General features: G+C 41.8%; 1 protein-coding gene across 2 annotated transcripts in view; it reads right to left on the bottom strand.

Moving 5' to 3' along the window:
- Nucleotides 1-22,128, bottom strand: part of CCR3 (C-C motif chemokine receptor 3) — a 36,899-nt gene extending 14,771 nt beyond the window's left edge. Inside the window, exon 1 of one of the 2 annotated variants that reach the window (XM_036869466.1) lies at nucleotides 22,008-22,128. In XM_036869466.1, coding sequence (XP_036725361.1) covers nucleotides 22,008-22,026 — 19 coding nt within the window. In that variant the 5' untranslated portion in view covers nucleotides 22,027-22,128. Of the gene's footprint in view, nucleotides 1-13,456; nucleotides 13,673-22,007 lie in introns of those variants that run through there. The other variant, XM_036869468.1, reaches the window with a different exon arrangement.
- Nucleotides 22,129-27,568: the final 5,440 nt, after the last annotated feature.

Raw genomic sequence — 27,568 nt, 5'->3', positions numbered from 1 at the left:
CAGAGTGGCTTGTTCTGTCTGGCTCTTCCCAGGATGGGCAGGAGGTTTTTGGTGCTTCTTTCAGGCTTCTCAAGGCATTCAACTCACAGGTTCCCAAGGTACACAGGAAAACCTGACACCAAACACTGATACCTCTGATCTTTCAGATTCTCAGTGCACATAAGAAACATTTTGGAGGAAAACCCACCAAAACGACAACAACAACAAACCAAACAGAAGACAGCTTAGGAATATGGGAGCATCTGAGGGGAAAACAAACAAGCAAGCAAAAGGTGTTCAGAAGCTATGAAGGGGCCAGAAATTTCTTGCGGAAGATTCAGGTCAACCATGGCCTTGAGCGTGTGAAAGGAAGTGATTGCCAGAGCAGCAGGGAGAAGTATGCGGCTTCCTTTAATTGCCCCCATCTTCGACACCAGCTCTTGGGTGCAGGGTCCTGGGGCAGGAAGGTGGGCTCCAGCCATTTACCTCCTCTTACTAACATGTTCCCAGTGGAGTTATGGGAAGGATTCATGCAGCCAGCGGCGCCTGCCTCTGGCACTTGGTCAAGTGTATTTCTGAGTTCCCTCCATCGACAGCACGCTGCCCTTCTGTAAAGCCCCAAAATCAACAGAAGCAGACCTGTACAAAAAGGACTCTCCCCCATCATAGACTCTTCTGCAAGACAAATTGGAGTGACCACATGGAAGCTGTGTTATTTGGGGAGGTAGTGGGCGTCTCAAGATTTGAACAGAAGAGCAGAGTCCAGACTCAGTATTGGCCTCCAACTGCCATCTAGAATTAAACCAAGGATGCAGTGAACCACCCACCGGGCGGCCGTGAGCATGCACCTGGCACATCTCCAACTGCAGGGTGTGTGACTGACCAAGCCCTGCTGCTGGGCTCTGAAACCAATGCTCTGTTTGCCCCAAGGCCACGCTTCCTGTGGCCTGCACCACCCCTGACCCAGCCCACAAGGAAACCGAGCATGCCCACTCCTGGGAGACATGGCCTCCTCTGATGGCTGGCTTTAGCTCGAGGGCTCCCCAGTGGACATGCCAGACTCCCCTTAGTCTACACAACAGGCTGGGAGTCTTCTGCCACCCTTCCCTTGCTCCCTGCTTCACTTGGGGCCTGACAGCACCCGCCCATTTTCCCGCACAGGTGCCTCCTCTGATAAAGGTATAAAACCTGCTGGGTGTCTGCTTTTCAGAGATCTGGACTAACCCAACCTGCATATTCAAACTAGCTTCAAAACAGAGCCCAGGTCCCTTGAGGCCATTCCCGTGAGAAACTGGGTTGTGGCTGTTGTTGCTCTCACTATTCTGTATGTTTTATTTTGCTCTGTTTCATTCTGTTATGTCAATATTGAAGGAAAAAATCTAGTATCAAAATTAGCAAATAAATATAATAATGAAGAGAAAAGTGAACAATGATTTAGAAGTGATGTAGAAAATACAGTTTTCTCCCCGAGGTATGGTAAGTACCTCTGCATGAACAGGGAAAACCTGCATAATATCTGTCAAGTAGAATAAGTGATGTCCTTTCTTCCTTGGTTTCTCAAACTATGAGACGGGCCCTTGGAAATGTAAGAGAGGAGAGAGAGAGAAAGGATAGGTAAACAGACAAGAGAAACCGGAGATATGAGGGATGGGGAGATACTAGATCTTTAAGCTAATCTCTTCCCTTTTCCCAAATGTCAGCCAGAAATGTTTCCACCAAATGAGAAAATTTAATTTCTGCTTTGTTCACAACTAAGTAATATGGCGTTTTGGAGGTTTCTATAAACCCCAGTGGCTAGAAGGACACCTAGAAGTGTAACTTGGGGTGGAGAGAACTGGATGGTTAGTTTTCCTATGGGGTGTTGTTTTGCATCCCACCCGCAAGATTAATCTGGATACTTTCTAAATGCGTCAAGCCTCTGTTTTGACCCGTACAAATTCTGAATGAATCCTAAAATGTGCCAGAGCCTCTGCTCTGGAAAAGCTAAAAGAGCTAGCATGAGGGTTGGAGGGAAGGTGTGTCAGTCCTGAGCTCCAGACAGCATCAGCGGACGCAGACGGTGACCAGGAGTGGCGGGGTAGGGGCTGCCGTGAACGGTGGGGAAGTTGTGGGGGGAGGAGAGAAATGATTGTTCAGGGATATGAGCAGTTTTTCCTGAGCACTTGTGTCACATGTCACACCAGGGATCTGCTAAGGGCTTTACATGTTTTGTCTCTTTAAACCTTTCGGTGACCCTGTGAGGTAAATAAGTTTGTTTTTTCCATTTCTCAGAGGAGGAAGTGAGGCGAGTGGGTTAAGCAACAGCTGCAGGACCACACAACCAGAAAATGGTGGGGCTCGTCCTGGAACCCACATTTGTCTGCTTCCAGCCCCTCCCCCAACCACTGTGCCTGCTCTCCCCGCAGGGGTCTGTGGATGTGGCCCAAGCGGGTGGGCTGCTGCCGTGGGTCAGTTGGTGCTGGCCCTTCATCCCACTCCAGTGGTCCGTGCCCAAGATTCTGCAGATGATTTGCATGTCAGGACACCTTTGCTTTAGTAATTCGGCGTTTAGAAAACAATCTGAAGAAAGCAGGCATATTATACTTCATCATAATAAGGAACGAGTTCTTCTAAGAGGGTGTAATGGATATTGGCGGTGCTCTGCTGGATCCCCTTGAATCCCTTTCCCATTTCTGGCTCTCCTTCCCCAGCTTCTGTGCTCTTTTGTTTCCAGCCACTGCACCTGTGACTCACTGTGGAGGATTGTCCTCAGGCTCCGGGAGGAATCTCTCCTACTGCCTTGTCTTGAAACAGGACACACTGTGAGGCTCATGCCCCAGAGCCCCCCTCAGGATCAGGTGGAGGCCACTGGGGGGAACTCTGCCTGAGACCACAGTCCTGCTGCTTCCTCCCTCCTTGTCCTGCTCTCTCACTCCCTTGCTGGTGTCTTCTGGGAGCACTCACTGAGTAAATCACTCACACATGAATCCTCACCTCAGGGTCTGGGAACCTGATGCCTATAAGATAGGTCGTTTAACATAGATGGGAGTTGGGTTTTTTCCAACAACTTATTGAGATATAATTTTTGGACAATAAATTATATCCATTTAATGTCTACAATTTGATGAATTTTGACAGTCGTATATATCTGGGATACAACTCCCATAGTCAAGATACGAACGTTTCCATCCCCTCCAAGAGACTCCCTGTGCCCCTTTGAAATCCATCCCTCCCTCCACCCCCCAACTCCAGGCAACCACATCTTTCTAGTTAAGATCAGTTTCTTTGCAGCCCATTGCATGAACATTAAGCCAGTGCTATATATGTTTTAGATTTTTGTATGGCACCACTTCAAGGTACCAATTTTTATGTTAGTTTAGAAAATGCTAGCTGCTAACACACAAACTCTAAAATGTACAGTGAGCTTTAACATGTAGAAGTGTTTCTTGATCACCTATAGCTAATCAGGGTTATTAATTTGTGGCAGTCTGTCTCCAATCATTCATTCAGGGACCTAGGCACCTACGTACTGTGTCTGCTATCATTAAACTTGGCATTTAAGACCCAGACGTATACAGCTGCATCACCTGAGAGGAAGGGGAAGAGTATGAAGGAATGCTCCTGGAAGGGTCTTATGAGTGAGCTGGTGGAGAAATCGCTCACATCATTTCTGTCCACATTCCATCGGCTAGAACTCAGTCATATGGCCACACCTAAGTGCAAGAGAGGCTAGAATATAGTCTGTCTGTGTGTCCAGAAATTACTAATGCTCACCGTATGCATGTAGTTATCTGACCAGAAAAGGAAAAGCTCAAAAGAGGAAGATAAAAGAGATACTGACATATAATGCCATTATCAAAGGTAACAGCAACAACATAACAACGAAATAACACACAGTAAGCATAACTATCATCTTTTGATGAGTTTCATACCAAGTGCTTTATCACATTTATCCTTACGATTCTATAGGTGTGCAATTTCCAGATGAGGATTAAAGTCATGGTAGATTATGTGACCCACCGTGGTTGCCAAATGGCTACCAACTGAATGGCAAAGGATAAATTTGTGCCCAGGTCTTTCTTGACTCCTAAGCTTCTGCGGTTAGCATGAGGCAGAACAAATCAATTACAGGATTTTCCCACTTTGATGAGAGCTGTGAATTATCAGCGGCAGATTTCAACATAACCCAGGGCATCAAGAATATCAAGAACCTATCATTCAGAGATTCTAGAAGGACCAGTGAATAAGCTTCCCACAACTTAGACCTCTGGGCCAATGGCCAACAAGACACCTGCCCCACAGATACAAGGGTGGGGGCACACTTAGCCCTAGGAGAGCAAGAAAGTTATTCGCTGTTTACCATCCCCCCCTGCATTCTAAGGAGGGTGAATCACAAAGAAGATTCTTAATGAGCTGATGGCAGAGGTGCAGAGAAGAGCCACATGTTTTAATTTGAGAGAGAAGAAAACAATTCTTTAGGTAAGAAAGGAGATGGAGAGAGTGGGATGGGAAGTGGGTGTGACGTGAGATCTGGGAAGAAAGATGAGGCTGGCACCAGGGAGACTGGAATGGCCGCGTGGGGCCAGAAGGGAGAAAGGAAGACACCCAGCAAGGGGGCAGCAGATGAGAAAGGATTTAGGAAAAGAAGACAGAAAGTTCAGCAGGATTTCAGGATGGGTTGCCGTGTAGTGTGGGGTGTAACCTTCTATCTCAGTTAGGGTTTGGTCATGAAAAAGGCTTCTGTAGTAGGTATTTTGGCCGGGAGGGGAATTTATATAGGATTCCAGTGCCTTGACGACTAGCAAATGTTTTCAAGTGTTCATGGAACATTCATCAAGTTAAAACTATATCCAGGACCTCAGAAAGTTTTTAAATTTTAAATTCTACAGAATATGTTCTCAGACCAAAATGCAGTGTTAAAAACAGAAAGATAACAAACACTTCTAAACATGTGAAAAATTTAAAACACTTCTGAATAATCCATGGGTCAAAGAGGAAGTCTCAAAGGAAATTAAAAACTTTGAACTAAGTGAAAACAAAAATACAGCATATCAAGATATGTGGGGTGCAGCTAAGGCAGTTCTGAGAGGAAAATATTGCCACATTGAATGCTTGCATTAGAAAAGAAGAACATACTCAAATCAATAGTCTAAGTTTCTTCCTCTGGAAACTAGAGAAAGGGCAAAATAAACCCAAATGAAGCAGAAAGAAGGAAAAACAAAAATAAGAGCACAGATTAATAAAATTTAAAACAGAAACAACAGACCAAAGTAATGAAACAGAAAGCTGGTTCTTCAAAAAGTCATTAACAGTGAATGATAAACCTCTAGCAAGACCTGAGAGAGAGAGAGGTGACACAAATCAGCAATGTCAGGAATGAAACGGGATATCTCTACGGATTCTGCAGCCATTAAAAGAGATAAGAAAATACTGCGAACAACTTTATGCTCATAAATGCAACAATTTAAAATAAATAGACCAATTTGTTGATTATTAACACAGATAAGACATTTGACAAAATATTTCACCCACTCATGATAAAAAACACTCAGCAAACTGATAACTTGATAAACAGCATCTACAAGGAGCCTAGAGATGGCATCATACTTAACAATGAAAGATGAATGCTTTCCTCGAAGATCATGAACAAAGCAAAGATTTCCGTTCAACCACTCCTATCCAACCATAAGTCCTAGCTAGTGCAGTGAGGAAGAAAACAAAATAAAAGACATACAGATTGGAAAGGAGGAAATAAACTCCCTATTTGAGGATGACATTGTTGTCTACAGAGAAGATCCCAAGGGATCCACCCAAAAACTGTTAGAACTAAGTTCAGCTAGGTTGCAGGAAAAAACCAACAAACAAAGTCAGTCACATTTTTATGTATCAGTGAACACTTGGAAACCAAAATTAAAAACAAAATACCATTTACAATTGCTCCCAAAAGCTTTCAGATTGGATTGAATCTAACAAAACATGGACAGGAGTTACATGCTGAAAACTACAAAATGAAACAAATCAAAGAAGACCTAAATAAATGTACTGTGTTCATGGGTTGGAAGACTCAACATATAGTAAAGATGTCCGTTTTTCCCCAAATTGATCTGTTAAGGCAATTTATATCAAAATCCCATCAAGGTTTTTTGTAGATACAGATAAGCTGATTATTCTTAACTTTATATAGAAAGTCACAGGACTTGGCGTAGCTAAAACATTTTTGAAGAAAAAGTAGGAGGAATCATTTTATCTGATTTCAGGACTTATTATATAGCTAGAGTAATCTAGACAGTATGGTTTTGGCAGAGGGATAGACACATAGATTAATGGAACAAAATAGAGAATTACAGAACTAGACTCAAGAATATATCCAACTGCTTTCTGGCAAAGGCGCAGTGCCATTCAACAGAAGAACAATAGCCTTTTCCACAAATAGTGCTGGAGCAATTAGATGTCCACAGACAGAAAAAAAATAAAATAAACCTCAACCTAAACTTCACATTTTATCAACTATACTTAAATTAAAAAAAATTTAATAAATAAATATCAACTATACTTCAATGAAAAATAAAACTTAAAAAACCACATCTGATACAAAAATTAACTCAAAGTTTATTACAGACTTAATCGTAAAATGTAAAACTATAAAACTTTAGAAGATAACAAAGGAGAAATCTTTGGGATCTAAAAGTTGGTGAAGAGTTCTTAGACTTGATGCCAAAAGTGCTATCCATAAAAAGAAAGATTGATAAATTTGGCTTCATCAAAATTAAAAACTCCTCTCTGGGGCTTCCCTGGTGGCGCAGTGGTTGAGAATCTGCCTGCCAATGCAGGGAACATGGGTTCGAGCCCTGGTCTGGGAGGATCCCACATGCCGCGGAGCGACTAAGCCCGTGAGCCACAACTACTGAGCCTGCGCGTCTGGAGCCTGTGCTCCGCAACGGGAGAGGCCGCGCTAGTGAGAGGCCCGCGCACCGCGATGAAGAGTGGCCCCCACTCGCCACAACTGGAAAAAGCCCTCGCACAGAAACGAAGACCCAACACAGCCAAAAATAAAAAATGTAAATTAAAAAAAAAAAAAAAAACTCCTCTCTGTGAAAGACCCTATTAAGCAGGTGAAAATATAAGCCAGAGTCTCAGAGAAAATATTTGTAAAGAACATATCCAATAAAATATTTGTATCTAAAGTATAAAGCACTCTCAAAATTCAAAAACAAAGAACCAATCTGATTAGAAAATGGGCAAAGATTTTTTTCCAACAAGGTAGAAATTTTAAAAAGGACTTATCTCAAATAAAGAAATCTTCAGATGGCTTAAAAACAAAAAAAGAAAAAATGGGCAAAGACACGAACGGATATTTCACTGAAGAAGACATACAGATAGCAACTAAACACATGAAGACATGTTTAATATCATTAGCCGTTAGGAAAATGCAAATTAAAACTACCATGAGATGTTACTACACACCTTTCAAAATGGCTGAAATAAAAAGTAGTGACAAAACCAAATGCTGGAGAGGATAGGGAGAAACTGGATCACTCCTACATTGACGTTGGGGATATAAAATTATACAGCCACTCTGGAAAAGAGTATGGCAGTTTCTTATAAAACTAAAACATGTGCTTAGAATACAATCCAATCACATTCTTGGGCAATTTATCTCAAAATAAAAAAATTTTTAAGATTTTAAAATTGAAATGTAGCATGCATATGTTAAAATGCCTAAAGTACAGTAATCTTAAGTTTTTGCATGTATATACACCCGTGTAACCACCAGTCAGGACATTGCCAGAACCCTAGACCATTCCTTAGTGCTTCTTCCCAGTCTGTATTCATAGAGTAATTGTTATTTTGTTTCTATCACTATAGATTAGTTTTGACTGTTCTTGAACTCAGTATAAATGGAGTTGTACAGTATGTAGTAGTAGTAGATTGTTCTTTTATATTGTTGTATAGTACTTTATTACATGAAGATACTATAATTTACCCATTTTATTGTTGATAAAAATTTGGGATTTTCAGTTTGAGACTGTTAATGAATAAAATTACTAGCTACATTTCTTGTGCATATCTTATGGGTTCACAAACACTTCTTTCTCTGGCGTATATACCTTGAGGTAGAATTTTGGGGTCATAGAGAAAGCATGTTTAGCTTTACATACCACTAAACAGTTTTCTAAGTGGTTGTACCAGTTTATGCTTCCACCAGCAATGTGTGAGAACTCAAGTTGATCCCCATTCTCATCAACCCTTGGTATTGTCTGTTGTTAGAGATTTTTCTTTTACACTTTAGCTTTAGCTCCTCTGGTGGGTATGTGCTGCTCTGTCATTGTGGTTTTAATTTGCATTTCTCAAATGATTAATGATATTGATCACCTTTTTGCGTATGTGTTGGTTATTTGGTTATCACTTTCTTGGAGGTGGCTAATCAGATCTTTTGCTGATCTAAAAATAATTAGGTTGTTTGTCATTTTCATACTGACTTGTAGGAGTTCGTAATCTATTCTGTATATGAGCTCTTTATCCAAGAGAGGTATCTCTGACCTATTTCTGGTTATAGGCACTTCTGCTTTTTTCTACCCAGCTCCTGCCTACCTCCTCCCAGTCATTCCCGATAGTGATTCTATTTGTAAACATCTCTAGGCTTAAGTTTCCAAATCCTGCTGGAGTCACCAACCATTCTCCAGTACCTCCATCAGTGTCTCAGACTCACACCAGCACACTGCCTGCCCCTGCCCAGATTCTGGGCCAGCCATAGGATACAAAATCACTGTCTCATTGGTCCCTTCACCTCTCACTTATTTCTCAGGAGCAGGAAGATTTCTTGTTCACTGAGGCAGGATGAAAAGGGGAAACGAGTTTATTCAAGCAGATACATGATAACGTCACTCTGAATAAAAGATGTCAAACTATACTCTCGCCTGTGGTTACACACAGACAAAGGCACCAAACTTAATCAACAGGTCTTCATATCAGCTGCCTCTTAACGCATGCAGCTCAGTGCTGGGCACTGTGGAAAACCCACAAAGAAGGACTGGACATGGGTCCAGCTGTTAAGAAGCTTACAGTCGAGTTGGAGAGAAAAGACGTAATACAGGTTATGTGATATAATAAAATAGTGCATGTTAGATAGTACATAACTCTTCAGAATCAAAGAGTTTTAGAACTGGGCATGCAAGACCATAAGTGCTAATTCAGGCTGGCCCTGGACAGGAGTTTTTAGAGCACTTGCTTGAGATACTCTCTCCTTCCCCTTTTCAGCATGGGTGTGCGGGGAGGGGGTTTCTTGGACAGCTTTTTTGCACATAGGAGACATTCAACACATGTTGGCGGGTTTGATTGAGGCTTCGGTTGAAGAAACAGATAGCTACATGGCTCCCATCAGCCGAACGCCTACCAAGTACCAGGCACGTAGTAAATAACGTTTAATTCTTGCCATAATTCTGAGAAGGCAGTATTATTGCTCCTATTTTACAGGTGGGGAAACCGAGGCTCAGGTATGTGGTAAAGAAAAAACATGGCATCTGGTGGAGCCATGATTCAAAGGAGGTCTGACATGCTGGGGTGCTTGTTGCTTGCTGTGAGACACTGCCATTGCTTGTTGCTTGGACAAAGGGAAGGGAACAGTGGGCCTGGCCACTCATGATGTCAGAGATTAAAGCCCAGGCCGTGGGGTACCAGGTCTCTGAGGCAGGGCCCAATAGAAGGGGCAGACCCTTCAAGGCAGGCCTAAGGCTGCCTGACTGGTGGCTTTGGATAGCAAGGCAGGAGCAAGAGGGAAGCAAATTAGATAAGAGAAAGTAACGCAGCCAGGCTGTCAGCCCCCCTCCCTGTAACTTTCCAAATGATAATGCTCGATCCCTCACATGCCCAGTTTGGCTGGAAGTCCATCTGTCTCGTGAAAGCCCCCTCTCCTCACCTCCACCTTGCCCGCTCAGGAGTGCCCTAGCCACGCCATATAGCGTGGAGCCGTGGGGTGTGGAGCCATGGCTGCTGGGCTGCTGTAGACTGGCAGTGGCATGTGGCACGCGGTCCTCCTTCCTCTCATCTCATTGTTCCGAAACAGGAGTTCAGACGTCAGCCTTTTGAGCTGGAGACTGCCAACACCCATCCCCCAGAGAAGGGGGACAGCCTGGGAGGCCCTGCCTATCTGGACACTGCCCAGACCCAGGAGGAGTCTTCAGGGTCAGGGCCTGGAGGAAGCCTTTGCCAGGGCCCAAGGCCTCATTGCGGAGGACCAGGTCATGGCCCTTCAAACCTGGAGCCATGGTCCTTTCTGCTCAGTGCACAGCTCTGGGAGGGGCAGGCCACTGGCCCTCTGTCTCCCTCGTGGGGTAATTTGTTTAGTGGTTGGACCCCAGTGGGCCCTACTGCCAGACCACCCTCCTTGAGCTTGTGGAAGAAGATCAGAGCTCTTTGTCCCTTCTCCCAGGAATCATCCCTCCCCAGCCCTCTGTTTAACTAAAGCCACTGAAAACTGAAAGCCCAGGGTGAGGAGGCTCAATTGACTTCAAGTTTACCCAACCTGTGGAGGCTCCAAAATGACTATCTTTGTAAAGACCTTTGTAGGGTCCCCTTTACAGCAGCATCGTTGTGGAACAGGCATGACTGGAAGCATCAGAAAGAGAAAAGGATGCTCAAGATGGGAATTAAAGATGAAAAAGGAGCACTGTCTGCACAGCAGTGAAGAGGGAGGGAGGGGGAGGCACCGGAGTAGAGTGGGGGCACATGGTGGTGGTGGGCGCTGCAGGAGGAAAAGCTGGCAGAGTTAAGCACGCGACAGAGGCCAGGGGCCCCAGAAGATGCATCCCTTTGGGGATCCACCCCCTCCTTGTCTTCGGTGGCCTTGAGCAGGTCCGATCTGCAAGGGGTAAAAGGATAGACGATTATCACGTGAAAATTTGCACATGCCTTTCAGTGACAGGGAAACTGCCAGGGGGTGCCTGGCAGAGAGTAAACATCAAAAATGAAGGCCAATTTGCAGCAACATGGATGGACCTAGAGGTGATCATACTAAGTGAAGTAAGTCAGACACAGAAAGAGAAATATCATATGATATCACTTGTATGTGGAATCTAAAATATGATACAAATGAACTTACTTACAAAACAGAAACAGACTCGCAGACATATGAAACAAACTTATGGTTACCAAAGGGGAAGGGGGGGAAGGAGAAATTAGGAGTTTAGGATTAGCAGATATACACTACTATATATAAAATAGATAAACAATAAAGTCGTACTGTATAGCACAGGGAGCTGTATTCAGTATGCTGTAATAAACTGTAATGGAAAGGAATATGAAAAAGAATATATATATGCGTGTGTGTATATATATATATATATAACTGAGTCACTTTGCTCTACACCAGAAACTAATGTAACATTGTAAATCAACTATGCTTCAATTTAAAAAAAAAAAAATGAAGGCCAGAAAACAGAAGAAAAAACCGCCAACCCCACCTCACTCCCCCCAAAAAACCCACAGAGGGAAAAGGAAGATAGTAACGAGACTAGAAAGTCCAGAAAAAGGGAAGTATGAACTGGGTACAAGATGCCTCACCACTAGGCACAAACCCATGGTTTGAACTTCTGTTTGTGTGGCATGAAGCAGAGCCCACCCAGGATGGCCGTGGGGCAAGACCCGCACATCCCTCCAGGGAGAGAACTGGTCTAGTGGAGGTCTCGTAAGGTGGTGCATCGCAAACGTAAGGAATTCCCCTGCAAATAGGGAATTGAGCCCCAGCTAACTGTATGAAGGGCAGGCATTTAAGTAAAAACTAGTTTCTGCCCAAACCAAAGATTTGTGGACTCAGACACAAAACCTGTTATGTTATCAGATCGCTTTGCTCTTTCAGATTTAAGATTAAAGAGATGCAAACATCTGTCCTGTACATTCATGGCCTGTAGGTAGCAGTAATGTGCTGGTAAACGCTTAACAATCCACTAGGAAAAAAAAACAAAAAAAGTCACTGACGTGTGTTTGCTAATTTCCAATTTCCCTGGTGTAAAGACTCTCTCGTGGCCGAGTTCAAGCTGCCGACCTAACGTCACTGAAGGTGGAGCTGGGTAGCCGGAGCCTACCACAGTGTTAAATAACCATAGTGTTGAGTTTACCTTTTGCACTAAATGCTTTGTGTGCATCATTATATTAATGTTCATAGATGAGAAAAGTGAGGCTCAGAAAAATAGTTAATTTACCCTGGGTTATTCGCTACTAATTGGTGGAAACAGGAGTTTAAAATAAATTAGAATTGGGACTTCCCTGGTGGTGCAGTGGTTAGGAATCCGCCTGCCAGTGCAGGGGACACAGGTTCGAGCCCTGGTTGGAGAACTAAGATCCCACATGCCGCAGAGCAACTTGAGCCCATGCACCACAACTATTGAGCCTGCGCTCTAGAGCCTGCAAGCCACAACTACTGAAGCCCGTGCACCTAGAGCCCATGCGCCGCAACGAAGAGTGGCCCCCGCTCGCTGCAGCTGGAGAAGGCCTGTGTGCAGCAATGAAGACCCAGTGCAGCCAAAAATAAATAAATAAATAATATTAATAATTAATTAGTTAATTAATTAGAATTGGTCTGCCCTAGATTAGTAGTTCTCAAGATTTTCCTCAGGAACTTTTATCCTCTAAGGTATAATTGCGGACGTCAAAGAACTTTTTGTTTTTGTGGATGACTAATATTTACTGCAGTAGAAATTAAAACTGACAAATTTTAAAAATTCAGTAATTCACTCAAAATAACTAATAAAAATGATACATATTATCAAAAATAATGCTTTCATAAAACAATTATATTTTCCAAAACGAAAACATTTTAGGGAGAAAAGTGGCTGAATCCCCACAGCTGCTTCTGCATCGTGTCTGCTGTGATGTGTTGCTTTGGTTGAAATCTATGAAGAAAAACCAGCCTCACATAGATACATAGTTGGAAAAAGGAAGACACATGGGACCCCTTGAATGGGTTTTGGAAATCCCCAGGAGTCCTTGCCCCACATTTTGAGAACTGCTAGGCAGATAATAGTTGCACTTGGTACAAAAACCAAATGATACAAAATAACATACAGTGAAAAGTAAGACTGCCTCTTTCCCAGGCATCCAGTTCTCTCATCAGATACCACAGATATTAGCCTTTCACTGTACCTCCTTCCAGAGACATGGCACCTTCACAGCCAGCGCCTCCCCAGTTCCCCCGCCCGCGGCATCCTGCACGAGGCACACTGCCTTTGCCTGTTCACTCCAGCCTGGGGCTGTTTTGTACCAACACAGAAGGTTGCCCAATATTCCCTGGGATCTTAACCAGTCCCCACAACACAGGGAACATTCTTGTAACCTGTATCTTCCACTACATGTGCAAATGTTTGAATGATAATTCCTCGAAGTAGAATTGGAACCGAAGCTGCACACATTTGGAGTTCTGATAGGGCCAAACGGCCCTCCGTGGAGGGGGACCGATTCCGCTCCCACCATCATCGGGTAGGCAGGACTTCCTCCGCAGCCTCACCAACTCAGCATGGGAGCCACATGTGAGGTCGGGGGTCTGCCTCCAGGACCCAGGCATCCCCACTAAACTTCAGGGTGGGTCTCAGAGGCCACCGTCTATCTGGGCAGCCCAGTGAGTGAGCACCCTCTGTCCAGTAACCGATCAACCAGTGTATGCTGAATACATACATTCCGAAAGGTGCTGGGGTGTGCCAGGTTGTTTGTTCACCCATCTCCTACTGAAACAGTGTAGAAGCCCCTGTGTCCTTGCCTTTTGAAGCAAAATGCTGACTCGAGCATTTGGCACCAGCAAAAAACGATTTTTTCTGATGTTTAAAGGTTGTGTTCTTGTAAGAATTAGAATTGTTAGTCATTTTAGATGATTAATGAGTATGTTTTAATTTGAAAACCGTTATGTAATTCAGTTTGTTTCTTTTATTGGATAAATTTAAACGTATTTCAAAGGGATGGATTAATGCAGACTTTTTCAAGGATAATGGTTTTTCTGTCAGCAGTAGTGTTAGGCTAATCTCTCCATACAGAACATATATACTAGAATAAATTGTCCCTAATATTAGTTCTACAAATTCTTAAATTAAGATCTCTTTCTACTGTAATAGAACTATGCCTGGGGTTTTTGAAGGTTGAGTTAGATTTATCCAAACTAATAATAGTAATATTGAATAGACGGCTACAGTGTAAAAGTACTATTTTAAGTGCTTTACAAATATTAATGCATTAATGCCAACCAGAGCCTGATGAGTTAGGTAAGTATTATTATCCCCATTTTACATTTGAGGAAAGCGAGCCACAGAGAGTTTAAGAAACTATCCCAAGATCACAGAGCTGGTAGAGAATGGGGCTGAGATGCAAAACTAGGCAGCCTGACTCAACAGCATGGAGTCCGGACCATGTTTCCATGCTGCTCCCAGAAGAACTCCATCACTACAGATCACTGTGGCAAGGACCTCATTTCTCTGAGATTTCCTGTCTTCTTTTGTAAAATGACAAGGTCTGCTTTCCAGATCAGTAGGGTTCCTGACAGATCTGAATTTATAGAATCTTTAAAATCCTGGGACGTCTGCATAAAAATGACAGGTTGACCACACATATTCGATTTATACTCTCCACTAAAATGACAGTAATATATTTTATATACGCTATATATAACATGACACATTGAACAGGAGATGAGATAATAGTGCCAGGGATAATGGACCTAATGGCACAGGGTGAGTAGGACCCAAATGCCTGCAGGAATGACACGGAGAGCGAGTTAAGCAGGGTCTTGAGAGACTCAGGACTCCAGAGGTGTCAGTGCAGCAGACAGTGAGCTGATGTCTGTACAGACCATTTGGACTTCCTGGTTCCCCTACACCACCTCCGTAGTTTGAAGTCAGGTGACTACTCTCTTCCCGTTCCAACCCACCCTCATCTGCCTCTTCTGATGTTGCAGAAAATTGAAGACTAAATTTTCAAAAACAATGAACCAAAAGGTGTCAAAAGTGTGGACATCAAGTAAATCAGAGGCCTGGAGGAATTCAGCTAAAATTTCTATATAAGATTTGGGGACCATCAACCCCTTCCTTGGCAGTCAGCCGTATTACCACTCCCACCCCCATCAATGAGACAGTGAGGTTTGAGCGTGAGTGTTCTTTGGACAAACTGAATGGTTCTAAAGAAAAGACCTCTACCTATTGCATTTGGGAGTCCTCCTCCGAAAAGGACAGAGGAACCCTCTGGTAAATATGTCATCACTCTCTGCCCCCAGTGGACACATAACTCTTTACAATTGACTTTTTTTGTGTCTCACTTTTAAATACGAAAAGACAAACAAGGAAAACAGTCTCTAACATGAAAGAGAAAGGCTACACAACACAAAACAAAATAAAAGCAAAAAACATACAAAGGGAACTCCAAGGAAATAGAGATAAATCAGGGAATAGAAGAAAACTTAAAGATATTATGTTTAATAATATTGAACATAAGTCAGAAATAAGATATTGTATCTCTAAAGCAAGAACAAGACTTTGTAACAGAAAAAGAGAAGACAAATAAGAGGGGAAGAAAAGTTCTTGGAAGTCAAAAATACTTGCACAGGAGCAGATGCTCTTGCTTGCCTGCCCAAAAACCATTCCTACCCCGACCATAACTTCTCTGCCTCCCATTACAGAGGCTGCTGGTGCCGGCAACTTGCTTTCCTGGCCTTCCTTGCACTAGGAAATGAGCATTTGGGGATTTCCCTGGTGGTGCAGTGGTTAAGAATCCGCCTGCCAATGCAGGGGACATGGGTTCGAGCCCTGGTCTGGGAAGATCCCACATGCTGCGTAGCAGCTAAGCCTGTGCGCCACAACTACTGAGCCTGTGCTCTAGAGCCTGCGAGCCACAACTACTGAAGGCTGTGCGCCTAGAGCCCATGCTCCACAACAAGAGAAGCCGCCGCAATGAGAGGCCCGTGCACCACAACGAAGTGTAGCCCCCGCTGTCCGCAACTAGAGAAAGCCCGCGTGTAGCAACAAAGACCCAACGCAGCCAAAAATAAATTAGTTAATTTAAGGTCTTAATTAGTTTAGGTGGAGGAGACAGCCTCGTCAGGAAGTAGGAGATGATGCTATTGGGGGTTCTCTGAGCACAAAATTGCCATAGGCTAGTCATTCAGCAAATCATTGTATTATGGGTCAAGCCCTGTTCTAGGTACTAGGGAGACAGGCATGAACAAAACAAATTCCTTGCCATTCTGCAGCTTATATTCTAGGTAAAACAGGGACTTTAAAATGAAAATAAGAAAATATGAAATGTATCAAATAATGAGAAGTACCGTAGGGAAAAATAAAGCTGGGTCAGAGAGATAGGGTGAGTTAAAGAGAGTCAAGGGAGGAGTGGTCAGGGAAAATGGATTCTAAGTGGGGGTCCTTTGAAGCAGAGACTAGAAGGAAACCAGAGGGCAAACCATATGGATAAGGGAAGTAAGCTCCAGGCAGAGGAACAGCAAGTGTAATAACTCTTCGGTGAGAATGTGCTTGGCACCTTTGAAGAAAAGCAAAGGAGGCCAGAGGAGAGTAAAAGAGGGGAGATTAAGTCAAAGAAGTAACAGATGTAGAATCTGGCAGGCCATTGTGTGGACTTTGCCTTTTGCTTTGAACAAGCAAGAAGACTTGTTGGGTTTTGAGCAGAGTGACACGATCTTACTTATATTTTAAAAGGTAAGTCTGTCTGTTATATTGAGAATAGAATGAATGGGGTAAAGGTTGAAGCAGGGAGACATTTGGAAGGCCATTGAGTGATTTGAGAGATGATTATAGTTTGAACCAGGCTGGTTACAGAAAACATGATGAGATGTGTTTGGGTTCTGTATATGTCTTAGAGTAAAGCCAAAACCATCAGCCAAATTTGCTGCTGATGGATTTGACTTTGTGTTTCAAGAGTGACTCCCAGGTTTTGGGCCTGAGCAACAGTAAGAACTGAGCTGCCATTTGCCTAAAATGAGGAAGAGTATGAAAAGAGGAGGTTCGGAAAGGAAACCAGTAGTCTGATTTCAAGCTGTTTTTCCTCTTGAACATGCGAAATGAGCAGCAGCTGGATATGCCAGTCTGGAGTTCAGAGAAAAGGTTGAGGATGAAGAGGTCAGTGTATAGAAGGGATTAAAAGCCATGACAAAGGATGAGGTCACCCAGGGAGTAGGTGGAGAACAGATCCAAGGACTGAGCCCCAGGGCATCCCAATATTTAGAAACTAGGAGGACAAGAAGAAACGAGCACAGGAGTCGAAGGAGAAGCAGCCAGGGAGTCATGTCTTGGAAGCCAAGTGAAGGTGGGGCTGATCACAAACGCAGCTGACTGAACAAGTAAGAAGACTGAAAATTGAACACCAGATTTAGCAAGGATGGAGCTTGTCAGTGAGCTTGACAAGAGCCCAAGTGTCTTTAGGAACAAAGGGAGAAGGACAGGTTCAGCAAATGATGCTGTCAGCAATAGCAGCTAACCTAGACAACCAGTCATAGAAAGTGGGGTGCAACATTGAAAACGCTTCCTTGTCTAAGAGGCGTGTGCAATTCTAACATTGCCTTTGGGGAAATAGAAGCCAAATGTTGCACAGGGTCATTCAGAGGAAAATAAGAAGCTCTGGTTTTACCATTTAAGTTGAGTAGTAATTCTCTCTGAAGCTCTTATTTACTTGGAAACGTGGCTAAGGAAGCTAGAAAACCCATTTTCCTGTCCAAATGTCAGAGATCTTTGAAAAGGCAGGCATAATAAAAAAAAAATATGGAAGCCATAAGCACAAACTTTAGAATAAAGATGCATCTGATGCAAATTCCAATATCACATACTAATTTTTGGTACCGAGTTACTAAACCTTTCTGAATCTGAGTGTTCTCGTCTATAAAATAAGGCTGTTCATGCCGATCTCATGAGAGGATTTTATGAGCAATAAATTGGATGACCTAGAGAGACCTCTAGTACAGATTCATGCAAATTGATGATCAATAAATAACTATGCATTATTATTATCATCGTAATTATTATTATTGTTGTTATTGTTATATTAGGTCTGAGATAGAGGCCCCTTGCTTTGATGTGGAAAAAATGAAGCATTTGTTGACATGAACCTACTTGGAGAAGGAGTTGGCTGTGCCTGCAGTTTCAATAAAATTCTTTGAAAGGCATTTCTCATGGCCCAGACCTTATAAGAAGCAGAGCAGGGCTCAAGGCCATATTTTCTTGATATATTCCGAAACAAATTTCTCTGACTTCTCTTAAGCTCTGCTCTTTAAACCAGATCATAGCATGTGTTGTTGAGGTTAAGGAAATACCACATCCCTGGGATGCGGAGGGCAGAAACCTTGAGCAGGAGAGAACACCTTGCTGCCTAAGGATGTTGCCAGGCCAAGAAGTCCATCTTCGTGAGGCACTCAGTGGCCATAAACTCACCTTCATTCTATGCTTTCCTCTCACCCTTACGTATTTTTACTTTAGAACACTGTGTACACATGGGTGTTGGTTCTATTCTCACTGGTTCACAATATAGAAAGCAGATAGCAAATGCCTAAGAAATAATTTTGTGAAAGAACATTATGACTTTCTTTTTATTTTCACAGTAACTCAGACCAAACTGGAATCTCTATAGTAGAAAGTGTCACATTCCTCACACTTGAATAAAATATTTAGAAATTTAGCAAATGGGTTCTATGTCCTAAAACAGTGTTTACTTGTAGCTATTATTGACTTCATTTTTTAATTTAAATACGTAATTTTGAGTCCTGGCTCTACGATTTGTTTTTTCTAACTGACTTGACTCTGCAGCTTCATAGCATTGAAACACTTGAGCCAAGAGGTTCACAGGGTAGTGTCGGTTTTGGATTTTGTTTTTGTATTACAGTTTGTGGTCATTTAATTTATCAACAAAGAAATTCAAACAAATGGATATTCCCAGAAGTCAAGTAATTTCCCCAGAGGGAAAATAAAATGCCATTAGTTCCTAAAGTTTAAAATCTCCTAACTCTCTTTAATAATAATGATGGAAATCCTATTTCTTCACATGTGACTCAAAGAAAGATTTGTTTGTACATCCTGAATGCACAGCTGCTTTGTATGTTTCCTGACCTTCACTTACATGCGTTCTAGTCCCTATATGAGAGGTAAATAGATTCTAAAAATCGATTTAAAATGATTGCCTGAGTGACCTTTACCCTTATTAGCATCTGACTGTAATCCAAATGAAAGTACATTCTAATAGGGGCATTAGAAATCATTCAGGCTAACTCAAAAGGGTCATTTCTGGCAGAAATGACACAAGTTTATTATAATTAAAAATTAAGGGATATAATTAATTAAAAATTATGCTTAATAATTAAAATTAATTAAGCATCTCATAAACCTAACATACACATGAAGTTGCTTAATGGGTCAAGCTTAAAGGAATGGTAATATTGCTTGATGTCATTGCCTGACAGCATTACACTCCCCTCTCTTTGCTAACCTAACTTTGAACTAACAAGAGGAAGCCAATTACAAGGTTATCCCTTTTTCAGCATAGAGTTCCTCTACTGGGTGACTCTGCCTTGGAAGCTGGGCAGCCCTAGGAAAGATAGTGTTGTCTCCATAAAGTGGCTGAAATTTCAACGCCAAATGGTATTAGAATCATTTGAGAGGCCATACTTGAAATCCTTCGTATTTGATTTAGTGAAAAATTTTTACTATACTGTGTTGTCAAGCCTAATTTTAAAAAGTGTCAAGGGGAAATATTTTCTGAAATGAAAATGTAAACATTTTTTCTGTTTTTATAACTGGTTTTTGACTTAGTAAAGGGAAGATTTTAGAGAGTTTTGAGTGGAAAAAGTGACAGGATCTGACTTTTGGCTTAAAAGGATCACTCAGGATGCTATGTTTAGAATAGAATCAAGGGGCAAGGGGGACCAGTTAAGAGGTTACTGCAGTAATCCTAGTGAGAGACAGTGGAGCAGAGTGGAAGCGGTGGAGGTGGTGAGAAGTGTCAGATTCTGGATACATGTTAAGATAGAGCCAGGAGGATTGGATTGTGACAGGAAGGAGAATGAGAGGTGTCAAGGCTGACCCTAAGGTTTGGTGCTTAGGCACCAACTGGAGGAAAATATCTGCAAAACACATATCTGATAAAGGTCTTGTATGCAAACATATAAAGAATTCTTACAACTCATTAATAGGAGGACACATAACCCAATTTTTAAAAATAGCAAAAAAAAAAAAAATAGCAAAAGATTTGAATAAGCTGTCCACCAAAAAAGATATACAGGTAGCAAATGAGAATACAGGAAGATTCTCAGCATCATTAGCCGTCAGAGAAATGCACCTCAAAACCACAATGAGATACCACTTCACACTCACTAGGATACCTATAATCAGAGTCAGAAGATGATGTCAAGAAATTGGAACCCTCATACACTGCGGGTGGGAATGTAAAATGGCATAACCACTTTTAAAAACTCTCCAGTAGTTTCTTATAAAGTTAAATATACACTTGCCATATGATACAGCAGTTGCTCCTAAGAACTTATCCAAGTGAAATTGAAACATGTTGTATACAAAGACTTGTATACAAATATTCATAGCAACTTTATTTATAATAACTCAAACTAGAAATAACTCAAGTGCCCGTGAACCAGAGACGGGATAAACTGTGATACATCCATGAATAGAATACTCCTCAGCAGTAAAAAAAAAAAAAAAAGAACTATATGCAAAGAATAATACATACAACAACTTGGATGCATCTCAAATGCGGTATGCTAAGTAAAAGAACCAGACTAGAAAAGCTACATACTGTTATGATTCCATTTCAGTGAAATTCTAAAGAAAAAAAAAACCCAAACTATTACAACAGCGAGCAGAACAATGTTTTCCAAAGGCTGCAGGTAGAAGGGAGGGAAACAGAAGGGGCACAGGGAGCTTTTGGGGTGATAGACGTATTCTATATCATGATTGTGGTGATGGGGACATAGCTGTATAGCTCTGTGAACATCTATTAAGTAAGTACATGAGGGTCTTCCCAGGTGATGCAGTGGTTAAGAATCCACCTGCCAATGCAGGGGACACAGGTTTGCGCCCTGGTCCGGGGAGATCCCACATGCCACGGAGCAACTAAGCCCGTGCGCCACAACTACTGAGCCTGCGCTCTAGAGCCCGCGAGCCACAACTACTGAGCCCAAGTACCACAACTACTGAAGCCCGCATGCCTAGAGCCCATGTTCCGCAACAAGAGAAGCCACTGCAATGAGAAGCCCGTGCACCACAACGAAGAGTAACCCCCACTCGCTGCAACTAGAGAAAGCCTGCGCACAGCAATGAAGACCCAACGCAGCCAAAAGTAAATAAATAAATAAAATTTAACAAAATGGTCAGTCAACAAGCATTGTTACAGGCACACGTGGGGACAGCACACTTAGCACAGGATCCTGTATGCACATCCACTCATCCACTTGCCAGTGTGAGGCATTTCTGTTTCCTAGTGCACAGCACCCTCCTCTGAGCCTGCCTCCTTGGCACCTGTTGATGGACATGGAGGCAGTTTTCAGTTTGGGGCTGTTAAAGATACAGCTGCTATGAACATCTGTAACAGGTCTTTGTATAAACATAAGCTTTTTTTTTCTCTTGGGTAAATACCTAGCGGTGAATGCCTGGACTTTATAGTAGATGCATATTTAACTTTCTTAAAAACTGCTCAACTATTTCCCAACGTGGCTGTACCATTTTATATCCCCATCAGCAGTGTGTGAGAGTTCCAGTTGCTCTACATCCTCACTAACATTTGGTATGGTTTTTAATTTTAGCCATTCAAAGGAATAGAGGTATCTCATTGCATTTTAATTTGTATTTCTTTAATGAATACTGATGTTATATGTTTCTCTTTCCTTTTTCTTTTAACCAGTTTGTTTCTTAATATATGAAGTTGGTGTCTGAAGGCAGCATATATCCAAATATCTTCATACTAACTTTGCAACTTTTCTGTAAGTCTGAAATTATTCTAAAATTAAAAGTTTATGTTTTAAAAAAGACTTAAATACTAAGAGAAAAAATATTTATATTTACTCATGTAGTTACCATTTCCACTGCTGTTCATTTCTTTGTGCAGATCCACATTCCCTTCTCATATCATTTTCTTCCTGTATGAAGTTCTTCCTTTAATGTTTTTTTGTAGTACAGCTCTGCTGGTGATGAATTATTTCAGCTTTTGTTTGTCTGAAACCATCTTTATTTCACCCTGAGTTTTTGAATGATAATTTTTGGGGGTATAGAATTCTAGGTTGGCAGTCTTTTTTCAGTACTTTAAATGTGTTCTATTATTTCCTCACTTGATTTGTTTCTAATCAGGAATATATCATTATTTTTATGCTTTTTGCTTTCTTCATGTTACTTGTACTTGGATTTCATGGAGTTTCTTAGATCTGTGGATTTATACTTTTCATCAAACATGGAAGTTTTTCAGCCATTATTTCTTCTAATTGCTTCTTCCCCCACTCCTCATTTTCAGGGACTCTAATTATGTGTCTGTTAGGCCATGTCTTAAAATTGTCCCACAGCTCATTGATGATTTTTTTTTTAATTCTTTTTTCTCTGTTCCATTTTGGATACTCTCTACTGCTGTCATCAATTTCACTAATCATTTCTCCTGCAATGTCCCGTCTGCCATTAATCCTATTCAGTTGTATGACTTCTCCATTGCTGCATGACAAATTACTACAGATTTAACAGATTAAAACAACATACAGGCATACCTCATTTTACTGTGTTTCACTTTATTTACTTTTGCAAATAGTGCGTTTTTTACAAATTGAAGTTTGTGGCAAGCCTGTGTCAAGCAAGTCTGTTGCCACCATTTTTCCAACAGCATTTGCTCCCTTTGTGTCTCTGTGTCATATTTTGGTAAGTCTCACAATATTTCAAACCTTTTCATATTACTATACTTGTTATGATGATCTGTGATCAGTGATCTTTGATGTTACTGTTGTAATTGTTTTGAAGTGCCATGAACCACAACCATGTAAGATGGCAAACTTAATCAATTGTTGAAATGACAACAAAGGATTTAGAATAGTCCATAAAGCTAGTTGGTAAAGCAGCAACAGGGTTTGAGAGGGTTGTCTCCAGTTTTGAAAGAAGTTCTACTGTGGGTAAAATGCTGTCAATCAGCATTGCGCGCTCCAGAGAAATTGTTCTTGAAAGGAAGAGTCTATTGATGCAGCAGACTTAAGTGCTGTCTTATTTTAAGAAGTTGCCACAGCCTCCCCAACCTTCAAGCGCCAGTCGCTGATCAGTCAGTTGCCATCAGTGTGGCAATAGACCCTCCAGCAGCAAAAAGATTACAACTCACTGAAGGCTTAGATGATGGCTAACATTTTTTCTCTCTCTCTCTTTTTTTTTTTTTTTAATGGGGGTAGAGTTGTTTTACAGTGTTGTGTTAGTTTCTCCTGTACAGCGAAGTAGAGTTCCCTGTGCTATAGAGCAGGTTCTCATTCGTTATCTATTTTACACATATTAGTTAGTGTATATATGTCAATCCCAATCTCCCAATTCATCCCACCCCCTCCCATCCCCCGTTGATGTCCATACGTTTGTCCTCTCTGTCTGTGTCTCTATTTCTGCCTTGCAAACAGGTTCATCTGTACCATTTTTCTAGAATCCACATATATGCATTAATATACGATATTTGTTTTTCTCTTTCTGACTTACTTCATTCTGTACAGTCTCTAGTTCCATCCTCATCTCTACAAATGACCCAACTGCATTCCTTTTAATGGCTGAGTAATATTCCATTGTATATATGTGCCACATCTTCTTTATCTGTTCGTCTGTCGATGGGCATTCAGGTTGCTTCCATGACCTGGATATTGTAAATAGTGCTGCAATGAACATTGGGGTGCATGTGTCTTTTTGAATTATGGTTTTCTTAGGGTATATGCCCAGTAGTGGGATTGCTGGGTCATATGGTAATTCTATTTTTAGTTTTTTAAGGAACCTCCATACTGTTCTCCATAGTGGCTGTATCAATTTACATTCCCACCAGCAGTGCAAGAGGGTTCCCTTTTCTCCACACCCTCTCCAGCATTTATTGTTTGTAGATTTTTTGACGATGGCCGTTCTGACTGATGTGAGGTGATACCTCATTGTAGTTTTGATTTGCATTTCTCTAATAATTAGTGATATTGAGCAGTTTTTCATGTGGATGGCTAACATTTTTTAGCAACAAAGTATTTTTAAATTAAGGTATGTACATAGTTTTTTTTAAATATCTTTATTGGAGTATAATTGCTTTACAATGGTGTGTTAGTTTCTGCTATATAACAAAGTGAATCAGCTATACGTATACTTATATCCCCATATCCCCTCCCTCTTGTGTCTCCCTCTCACCCTCCCTATCCCACCCCTCTAGGTGGTCACAAAGCACCGAGCTGAACTCCCTGTGCTATGCAGCTGCTTCCCACTAGATATCTATTGTACATTTGGTAGTGTATATATGTCCATGCCACTCTCTCACTTCGTCCCAGCTTACCCTTCCCCCTCCCCGTGTCCTCAGGTCCATTCTCTATGTCTGCGTCTTTATACCTGTCCTGCCCCTAGGTTCTTCAGAACCTTTTTTTTTTTTTAAGATTCCATATATATGTGTTAGCATACGGTATTTGTTTTTCTCTTTCTGACTTACTTCACTCTGTATGACAATCTCTAGGTCCATAACATCACAAGGAATTAGAGAAATGCAAATTAAAACCAAAATGAGATACTGCACACCTACTAGAAGTATCAAAAAGACTGACAATACCCAATGTTGGCAAAGATATGGAGCCACTGGAACCCTCGAACATTGCTAGTGGGAACATAAAATAGTACAGACACTTTAGAAAATATTTTGGCAGTTTCATAAAAAGTAAATCATGCACTTACCACACAACCCAGTAATTCCACTCCTAGATATCTACCCAAGAGAAGTGAAACATAGATCCATATGAAGTCTTGCATGGAAATTTTCATAGTAGTATTATTCATAATAGCCAGAAATGGAAATAATCAAAATGTTCATCAACTAGTGAATAAATAATCAAGATTTGGTGTATTCATACAATGGGATACTATTGAGCGATAAAAAGGAACAAAATGCTGCCACCTGCTACAACATGGATGAATCTCAAATACATTTTACTGCTCCCTTCCTCTCCCCCTCTCCCTCCCTCCCTCTGCATTTGCACAAAGAAGAGGTCATATGAGCACACAGCAAGACAGTGGCCACCTACAAACCAGGAAGAGGCATCTCACCAAAAATCCACCATGCTGGCACCCTGCTCTGGGACTTTCAGCCTCCAGAACTGTGAGAAAATACAGGTCTGTTGTTTAAAAACAAAAAAAAGTTTTGCTGTGTGAAAAAAGTTGGACATAAACAAAAATAATAATAATAATAATAAAAATCATTGCCTTAAAATTTTTTGTAATTAAAAAGCAAGGTGTGTTAGGAAATAGTTTCACGAATTCCATATGTTAAAGACATCATGACTTTTACAGCAAATGAATTTGGCATAGCCAGAGGAAGATTATATAAATGCCGAATAAATACCTGAAATTTCCAAAACCCAAATGTCATTTTCTATGTAGCTTTAACCTTTGGCATTGCCGGTCAGTAAATACAAAACTGGATCCATTTATGAGTATGCCCAAAGTACATTGAATTGGGGTTGAATGTTTCCCATCTGCCCAATCAAGAATGTATTCTTCAGTTATTCCTGAGCATCCCCAAATGGGTCCTCACGTGTGTCCACAAACCAGTTTGTCAGCGGTGGTTACCACAGCACATCTGCCACCTCCTCAGCCAACCCCCACTCAGTCTCTGCCTGAGAAGCCTCATTCTAGCATCATTAATGAAGCCTTTGCTAATGGGCTTTATTGTGAGAGTGCCAGCCCTCTCGGTCCCAGAGCCGGGCCAGCTTTCTCACAGAGGCAGGGACCCCAGACCATTCTGAGCCTACCGTGCTTCAGATGTATCACCGCTGCAAGAATCTTACAGTCTGTAATGAAAGCAGTTCAATCCTCCAACATCCAGGCTCATATGCAATCCAGGGAGCCAGACAGGGAACAGAGACCACATCACCCTCTAGCCTCCTCTTCTCTCTTCCCCACCACTTCTGAGTCAATCAGACTTCATCTCTGTCCCCCCTTACAAAACAAAGGCCCTTGTGCTCATCAGCCAATGACAGCAAACATTTGATGGGGCAAAGGGAGAGAAGAGTAGGTATTTCGTGCATTAGCAATATCTGGATGCGAAAACCACACAGCCCAAGTGCCGTGTTCCATAGTTGCTGGAGCGCCACGTCATGGACATTGGGGTCGTCGGGTCTGGAGCCTCAGTTGAATGTCTCATTGGGTTGTTGTTGGATCATCCGGCAAAAGCTAAGAGCAAAAGCCACCCTCCTGGGGTGATTTGGCATTCTCCTTGGCAATCTAGAATAAGGTATCCTCCCAGAGCCCCTACATTCCCCGTCTTTAGAGAAGGCACGACATCTCTTGCGTCAGACACAGCTGTGGACTTCTTCCTTCTCCTACTCCTCCTCCAGGCTTCCGCCAACAGATTGGTACAGTGGAGTCTTATTTCCTTTGGTGTCCTGGACCTTCCTTTCCACTGTGATTATAAAAACATTTATTAGAGAATAATGTATTCCTCAGGCGCATTAATGGAGTCCAAATTCTGTTTGTTTTATATGGACAGACAGATGTGCAGTGTTTTGTGCTACTTTTAGATGAGCAATGCTGTTTACACAGAATTTTCCTGAGACCACCCAACTCAGTTCGCATGTCATCTTCAGCTACTTGCAAGCCTTGGCTTCCAGAGGAAAAGAAAAAATTTAATAACTCAGCGCCCCACCCAGTTTTGAAGACATGACTTAATACTGAAGGAATTTGCAAGCCTGCACTGCCAGTCAACATGTCTACATCAAATAAACCATCTTTTCTTGTTCTGAAAAAGGGAAGATGGCTCTAGAAGCATTCTGCTCTCCGACCTTTCCACACACGACTCATGTCTCACTTAGATACCTGGAGCAGTTGGAGCAAAGACCATAAATCTAAAAAATAATAATAGTAGATGAAATACTTATAGTTGGTCCTCCCCAAGTCTTCCACTTTCTGTTATGTTTCACATAAATTACCTTTCCCCTCAGCTCTGGATTATGCCCAAAGATATGGCTAATGATTTTTTGCACATAGAAAGTTTGCCATATTTTTATAGCATTTGCATAAATTGGCAATTTTTTGCTCATTTCATGAACTCTGAGAAGCAAGTAAGGTGGTTGGTAATATGTGTGTTTTACAGATGAAGTAAATCAGAAATCAACTGAGTTTGCCAAGGTGTCCCAGTGAGTAATTGGTGAAGGCAATCACTCTGGTTAATCATAATCATTTACTTTCTCTCATACGATCATGTTTAATCTGGAACCATTTCCTATTTTTAAATTTGGTTGTTTTGAGTTACATAGACCAGGTGTCCCCGCCCCCCACTCCAGTACCGGTCCACGGCCTGTTAGGAACCAGGCTGCACAGCAGGAGGTGAGCGGCGGCGAGCGAGCAAAGCTTCATCTGCCGCTCCCCTTCGCTCCCCATCACTCGCATTACCGCTTGAACCA

Source organism: Balaenoptera musculus, chromosome 11 (genome assembly GCF_009873245.2).
Source record: "Balaenoptera musculus isolate JJ_BM4_2016_0621 chromosome 11, mBalMus1.pri.v3, whole genome shotgun sequence".
NCBI lineage: Eukaryota > Metazoa > Chordata > Mammalia > Artiodactyla > Balaenopteridae > Balaenoptera > Balaenoptera musculus.
Note: the sequence above shows the minus strand (reverse complement) of the source record. Positions and strands in the feature narration are given on the sequence as shown.